The 8,297-nt window shown below is 41.9% G+C and overlaps 1 protein-coding gene across 1 annotated transcript; it reads left to right on the forward strand.

Annotated features, from left to right (window-relative positions):
• The first annotated feature begins 629 nt into the window (after positions 1–629).
• LOC142178959 (uncharacterized) lies at positions 630–1,469 on the forward strand. Its single transcript, XM_075248778.1, has one exon. It carries the CDS (start codon positions 630–632, stop codon positions 1,467–1,469), a length of 840 nt encoding a protein of 279 aa, XP_075104879.1.
• The last annotated feature ends 6,828 nt before the right edge of the window (positions 1,470–8,297 follow it).

Raw genomic sequence — 8,297 nt, forward strand, 5'->3', positions numbered from 1 at the left:
TCTGGGAAAAACAAAGACAATAGAAGACAAGGTGAAGAAGGACAACAATCCAAGCTCACCCGGCGATAGGCTGGCGACGCCAGGCCTAAAGCCAAGCTCACCCGGCGATAGGCTGGCGACACCAGGCCTAAAGCCAGGCTCACCCGGCGATAGGCTGGCCACGCCAGGCCTAAAACCAGATTCACCTGATGAGGAAGCTACAGTAAACCCCAACCTTCATGCCACTGGAGAAATTTTGGCCTATGTAGATGGTGTTCTGGCATATGTCCATGAGCTACAATTCAAGGAGTATGAACAGGTTGATGAGCGGGCAATTGTTCCAAGAGCATCCGGGGAAATAGAGGAAGTGCCTATGGAATCTGGCACTGATCAACTGCCGAAAACTTCAAACAAGTGGCTAGGGAAGGGGATTTATCACCCACAACTAGTGCTAAAGGAGGTTAAAAAACTAAGAAGAATCAGAGTAAAGATCCACCACAACCTTCAAGAATAATGCCCAGGAGGGCAGCTTCTCTATCTAGATGATGATCAAAACATTAATATGGAACATAAGGTCTGTGAATACACAACAGGCCTTTCCTAGGGTGATCAATATGAATAGGGAGCATAATTGTTGTATAGTTGCATTGATGGAGCCTTTTCAAAAGAAGGGACTCATTGAGAGATATAAAAGCAGGTTGAATATGGAGACTGCTTATACAAATATTAATGGGCAAATATGGTTGTTCTTCGATGCAGTTGTGGAATGGGAATTAGTGGAGGATACTAAGCAACAGGTGACTGTGAGAGTGTTTCACCATGACTTGGGGCAGCATATGATGATGACATTTGTTTATGCAAAATGTTCAGCAATTGAGAGGTTGGAGTTGTGGGATCACTTGTATTATTTAGCAAGTGATATGGAATTACCATGGTTGGTAGGAGGGGATTTCAATGTGTTATTGCATGAAGATGAGAAAATAGGTGGACTTCCAGTACACCCTCCTGAATATGAGGATTTTGCATTTTGTGTAAACTCTTGTGGTTTGTTTGAGCAAGGCTACAAAGGTAGTCCATTCACATGGTGGAATGGGAGATCCAATGCTGAGTGTATATTCAAGAGATTGGATAGGATCTTTGTGAATTTTCCATTTCAGAACATGTTGCCAACTATTGAAGTTGAGCATCTAATCAGAACTGGATCAGATCATGCACCATTGCTAATGACATGTGGGGTGCAAACAACCAAGTTTGTCAAGCCTTTCAGATTCTTCAACTTTTGGACAAAGCATGCTACAGTTATGGATGTGGTGAGGCAGAATTGGGAAGCTGACTTCATAGGGGATCCATTTATGATGTTCAAGCAGAAAATCAAGAGGGTGAAGGCAGCACTCTCAAAATGGAATAGGGAAACATTTGGTGATATCTTCAAGCAACTGGCTATTTTGGAGGACATTGTTAGGGTGAAGGAGATGTTATTTGTTATGTGAAATGCATGTGAACGACATATACACGAGGTGACGAGTGTCTATACGTCGTGAAATTTATTATTTTCCTGCTTACTTGAAAAACCATAAATTAATTATTATAATAATTGTTTCTCTCCTATTCTTTGCCAAATATTAATTCTTAAATTCCTGTAATAATTGCTACATGCTTATTTGAATTATGTGCACTAATTGCTACTTGACATTTAGCATATTAAATATTAAACTGTCTATTTTCTCCCTGATTTCCAAAATAAATTATTATTGCCATTGTTTGTTCATAAATGAATTATAATTATTGTGTGTCTTGATGTTTAATAGTTCTCATTGGACGTGGTATTTATTGAAGTAATTTTTATTTACATTATGAGCTATTTAAAGTTATATATATTGGGGGAACGGGTTGCATGCCGCAACGGAAATGAAAGTAAAAGTCAATATTGGGGGATCGGATTGCATGCCACAATAGACTTATTTAAAAGTCAATATTGGGGGATTGGATTGCACGCCGCAATAGACTTATTTAAAAGTCAATATAGGGGGATCGGATTGCACGCCGCAACAGACTTATTTAAAAGTCTCTATATATATACTTGATTGAAATAAATATATGATAGACTTGATTAAAAGGAATATATATATTGGGAGAGCGGGTTATTGATAAAAAGAAATATATATTGGGAGAGCGGGTTGCACGCTGCAACAGAATTGAATGTGAATATATTGTGAGTGCGGGTTGCACGCTGCAACAGAATTGGTTGAAATGATATTGGATTATGATTGCTGAGTTGGCTTCAATTATTATAAATGAGTTACTTGTTTTATTTCTATTATTTGTTGTTGTCATTAATATTGTGTACAGGTTAATGTAAGTGAACCGCCTTAGCCTCGTCACTACTTCGTCGAGGTTAGGCTCAGCACTTACCAGTACATGGGGTGGGTTGTACTGATACTACACTCTTCACTTCTTGTGCAGATTTTGGAGTTGGTCCCAGTGGCGTACCATAGACTTGCTCGGATTTCATCTACCAGAGGAGACTTGAGGTATAACTGCATGGCGTCCGCAGTTCTGAAGTCCCCGTCTATTTTACTTTAGCTTTGTGTTTATTTCCAGACAACTTTATTTTATTCAGACCTTTATTTATATTTATTCTAGAAGTTCATGCACTTGTGACACCAATTCTGGGATGGCATTTAGACACCGTTATTTTTATGGGTTATTTCACTATATTTTAAGCTTTACTTCCGCATTTGTTTCTTTGATTATTAATAATTTAAAGATTGTTTAAAAATATTTTAATATTATTTTAACGTTGGCTTGCCTAGCAAGTAAAATGTTAGGCGCCATCATGGTCCGAAGGTGGAAATTTCTGGTCGTGATAGTTGGTATCAGAGCACTAGGTTACATAGGTCTCACGAATCACGAGCAAGCTTAGTAGAGTCTAAAGGATCGGTACAGAGACATATGTACTTATCTCTTAGAGGCTATGAAGTTTAGGAACAATATCACTTCTTTCTTATTTTGTCGTACGATTTTATTCTATCATCGATGCTTGAACCATTCTATTCTTATTCTCTCGCAGATCGTGAGAACACATAATACCTTTACCGATGGATAGGGACCAGAACCCCCTGTAGCAACTATGGCTAGGGATAGAGGTCGAGGTCGAGGTCGTGCTAGAGGCCGAGGTAGAGCTCAGTCCAGAGCTCGAGCAGCTGCACCTGTTGTAGAACCTCAGGTGGACCTTCAGGAGGAGGTTCCACATCAGAATGTACCAGCTGGACCAGTTCAGGTCCCAGAAGGATTCATAACCACTCCAGTCTTATGGAGGGCGTGGCATGGGTATAGTTGAGATCAATGGGGTCGATTTTGCTGTATTTCAGATGACGGGTTCCACCAAGAGGTTGTGGGGACATTATACATTGACCTAACTAGTAGGATCGCCTGCACTTACATGGGAGCAGTTCTCTCAGCTATTTCTGGAAAAGTTCTTCCCTATCACACTACCGTGACTCCCTGAAGCACTGGAGTTACTACCGTGGTTATCCGGCACATCTGGGTCAGCTTCAGCTTCAGCAGCCACGGCATCAGGATGGGTGTTATGAGTGTTGAAACATTAGTCACATCAGGAGGTATTGCCCTAGATTGGCGAATAACAGATCTCGACAAGATTCTCATGCCATCATACCGGCACCGGTTGCTTCACCTCCTGCTCAGCCAACTAGAGGTAGGGGTCATGCAGCTAGAGGGGGAGGTCAAGCCATTAGAGGTGGAGGTCAGGACATTAGAGGTGGAGGTCAGACCGTTAGAGGTGGAGGCCAGCCAGTTAGAGGCCGTCCCAGAGACACAGTTCAGAGTGGTGGGGCCCAGCCCCAATTTTATGCTTTTCCGGCTAGGCCTGAGGCCGAGTCATCTGATGTCGTGATCACAAGTATTATTCCAGTTTTTCATAGAGATGCTTCAGTTCTATTTGATCCAGGATCTACTTATTCCTATGTGTCCTCCTATTTTGCTTCATATTTGGTTGTGCCTTGTAATTCTCTGAGTGCTTCTGTGTGTGTATCTACACCCGTATGAGACGCTGTTATAGTAGATCATGTCTATCGTTCATGTGTGGTTACTATTGGTAATCTTGAGACTAGTGTGGATCTTCTACTTCTTGATATGGTAGATTTTGATGTCATCTTGGGTATGGATTGGCTGTCACATTATCATGCTATATTGGATTGTCATGCCGAGACAATGACTCTAGCCATGCCGGGGTTACCTCAACTAAAGTGGAAAGGAACTCCTGATCATTCTGCCAGCAGGGTTATTTCTATATGAAAGCTCGACGTATGGTAGAGAAAGGGTGTCTAGCCTATTTGGCTTATATTCGCGATCCCAGTGCTAATGTTCCTTCTATGGACTCAGTACCAGTTGTTCGTAAATTTCAAGAAGTATTTCCTGCAGATTTACTGGGGATGCCACCCGATAAAGATATTGACTTCTGTATTGATTTGGCTCCGGGCACTCAACCCATTTCTATTCCACCATACTGTATGGCCCTGCCAGAGTTGAAAGAATTGAAAGAGCAGTTACAAGACTTACTTGATCAGGGATTCATTAGACCTAGTGTCTCGCCCTGGGGTGCACCAGTATTATTTGTAAAGAAGAAAGACGGCTCTATGCGGATGTGTATAAATTATCGGCAGTTGAACAAAGCCACTATCAAAAACAAATATCCGCTGCCAAGAATTGCTGACTTATTTGATCAGCTTCATGGTGCCAAGGTATTTTTGAAGATCGATTTAAGGTCTGGTTACCATCAGTTGATGATTACGGCATCTGATGTCCCTAAAACAGCTTTTCAAACTCGGTATGGGCATTACAAATTCCTAGTGATGTCATTTGGGTTGACAAATGCCCCAACAACATTTATAGATTTGATGAATCGGGTGTTCAAGCCTTATTTGGATTCTTTTGTGGTTGTATTCATTGATGATATCTTGATTTACTCCAGCAGTCGAGAGGAACATGAGCAACATCTTAGAAGTGTGCTTCTCACCTTGAAGAATAATCAGTTATATGCCAAGGTTTCAAAATATGAGTTTTGGTTAAACTCAGTTGCCCTTTTGGGGCATGTTGTATCGGCAAAAGGCATAAAGGTGAATCCCAAGAAGATTGAGGCTGTTCAGAATTGGCCTAGACCTACTTCAGTTACAGAGATCCGGAGTTTCCTGGTTTTAGCAGGTTATTATCGTCGGTTCGTGGAAGGGTTTTCATCTATAGCAAGCCCATTGACCAGATTAACCCAGAAAGGTGTCCCATTCAGATGGTAAGACGAGTGTGAGTTGAGTTTTCAGAAGCTCAAGACCGCTTTGACTACGGTGCCAGTGTTGGTATTACCTACAGGTTCAGGATCGTATACGGTGTATTGTGACGCATTTCACATTGGACTTGGTACAGTATTAATGCAAGATGGCGAGGTAATTACATATGCTTCGCGGCTGTTGAAAGTTCACGAGAAGAATTATCCTGTTCATGACTTAGAATTGGCAGCCATTGCTCATGCGTTGAAGATTTGGAGGCATTACCTTTACGTTGTCTCGTGTGAGGTATTTTTTAATCATCGTAGCCTTCAGTATCTGTTCAAACAAAAGGATATTAATTTGAGGCAGAGAAAATGGTTGGAGTTGTTGAAAGACTATGATATCACCATTTTGTATCACCCCGGAAAGGCCAATGTGGTGGCCGATGCTTTGAGTAGAAAGGTTGTGAGTGTGGGCAGTCTTGCGTATATTCCGGTTGGTGAGAGGCCATTAGCTGCAGATGTTCATACTTTGGCTAATCAGTTTGTGAGGTTAGATGTTTCAGAACCCAGTCGGGTTCTAGCTTGCACAGTCGCTCGGTCTTCTTTATATGAGCACATCCGAGAGAGGCAGTTTGATGATCCTCATTTACTTGTCCTTAAGGACACGGTGCGGCACGGTGATTCCAAACATGTTGTTGTGGGGGAAGATGGGGTTCTGCGAATGCAGGGTCGTATTTGTGTGCCTAATGTGGATGGGCTTAGTGAATTTATTCTTGTAAAAGCACACAGTTCCAGGTATTCTATTCATCCAGGTACCGCTAAAATGTATCATGATTTGCGGCAACATTATTGGTGGAGGAGAATGAAAAGGGATATAGTTGCATACTTAGTTAGGTGTCTGAATTGTCAGCAAGTTAAGTACGAGCATCAGAGACCTGGTGGTTTGCTTCAGAAGTTAGAAATTCCTGAGTGGAAGTGGGAGCGTATCACTATGGATTTTGTTGTTGGGCTCCCACGGACTCAGAGAAAATTTGACACAGTTTGGGTCATTGTGGATAGGTTGACCAAGTCAACATATTTCCTTCCAGTAGCAGTTACCTATTCTTCAGAGAGGTTAGCTGAAATCTACATTCGTGAGATTGTCCCCCTTCACGGTGTGCCCGTGTCTATTATTTCAGATCGAGGTACGCAATTTACCTCACATTTCTGAAGGGCTGTACAACATGAGTTAGGCATGCAGGTGGAGTTGATTTCAGCATTTCATCCGCAAATAGACGGATAGTCAGAGCGCACTATTCTGATATTGGAAGATATGCTCTGCGCTTGTGTTATAGACTTTGGAGGTTGTTGGGATCATTTCTTGCCACTTGCGGAGTTTTCTTATAATAATAGCTACCGATCGAGCATTCAGATGGCTCCATATGAGGCATTATACGGAAGGCAATGCCGATCGCCAGTTAGTATGTTTGAACCGGGAGAGGCTCGGTTGTTGGGTACCAATTTGGTACAGGATGGCTTGGATAAGGTCAAGATTATTCAGGATCGACTTCACACAACTTAGTCTAAGCAAAAGGGTTATGCCAACCGTAAAGTTCGTGATATTGCATTCATGGTTGGAGAAAGAATATTGCTCCAGGTTTCACCTATGAAAGGTGTAATGAGATTCGAAAAGAAGGGCAAGTTGAGCCCTAGGTATATCGGACCCTTTGATATTCTTGAAAGGGTGGGTGAAGTAGCCTACAGGCTTGTATTACAACCTAGTTTATCAGCGGTTCATCCAGTGTTCCATATGTCTATGCTCCGAAAATATCATGGTGATCCGTCCCATGTGTTAGATTTCAGCTAAGTCCAATTGGACAAAGATTTGACTTACGAGGAGGAGCCGGTGGCTTTTCTAGCCCGGCAGGTCCGATAATTGAGGTCTAAGAGTTATCCTTCAGTTCAGGTGTAATGAAGAGGACAGCCGGTAGAGGCATCTACCTGGGAGTCCGAGTCGGACATGCAGAGTAAATATCCACACCTTCTCTCCGGCTCAAGTATTTTTTTCTAATTCCGTTCGAGGACGAACATTTGTTTTAGAGGTGGAGAATGTGATGACCCAAAATGTCATCTTTAAATTTAATAAGTAATTCTGTGTTCTAAGACCTCGAAAAGCACCATTTATCATTCCCCGACTTGCGTGTGCAGTCCGTAAAATTTTCCGAAAATTTTTCATGTGAAAAATGGATTAAAATGTGAAATAAAGTTTTAAAACTCAACTGAGTTGACTTTGGTTAACATTTTTAGCAAACAGACCCTGATCAGTGTTTTGACAGTTCCGGTAGCTCTGTATCGTGATTTGGGACTTGGGCGTATGCCCAGAATTTAATTTGGAGGTCCCTACCTCAAGATTTGACCATTTAACGGAACTAGCAATTTAAAGGCTAAAGATTCCAAGTTTGACCACGGGGTTGAATTTTTCATATCGAAGCTGGAATCCGATTCTGGAAATTTGAACAGCTCCGTTATGTCATTTATGACTTGTGTGCCAAATTTGAAGTCATTCGGGATTCATTTAATATGTTTTGGCACGAGGTTTGCAAATTGAAAAACTCAAAGTTTGATTCAGGGTGTGAATTGTAATTTCAGCGTTGTTTGACGTGATACGAGACCCCGAGTAAGTTCGCAGATGCGCACCAAATGACGTAGATGCGGGACTGGGCTGGCCTGGGATCTTCGCAGGTGCGGCTATTTTGCGCAGAAGCAGATGTCGCAGGTGCGACACGAGTGTCTGCAGATGCGGAACTTCACCTGGCATCCTAGCATTGCAAATGCGAGCTTTGTCTTGCAAATGCGAGTCCGCAAAATGTGGAACTTTTATCCGCAGATGCAAAAATGACTGGGTAGAGCCCATAAATTCGGAAGTCACCATTTTTACTCATTTTTTAGTTTCAAGTCTCGGATTGGGCGATTTTAAGGGGGATTTTCATGACTTTGAATTGGGTAAGTGTTCTTTAACCAAAAGTGATTATATTTTACGAATCCATGTCTATATTCA

This window comes from Nicotiana tabacum, unplaced genomic scaffold (genome assembly GCF_000715075.1).
Source record: "Nicotiana tabacum cultivar K326 unplaced genomic scaffold, ASM71507v2 Un00092, whole genome shotgun sequence".
Lineage (NCBI taxonomy): Eukaryota > Viridiplantae > Streptophyta > Magnoliopsida > Solanales > Solanaceae > Nicotiana > Nicotiana tabacum.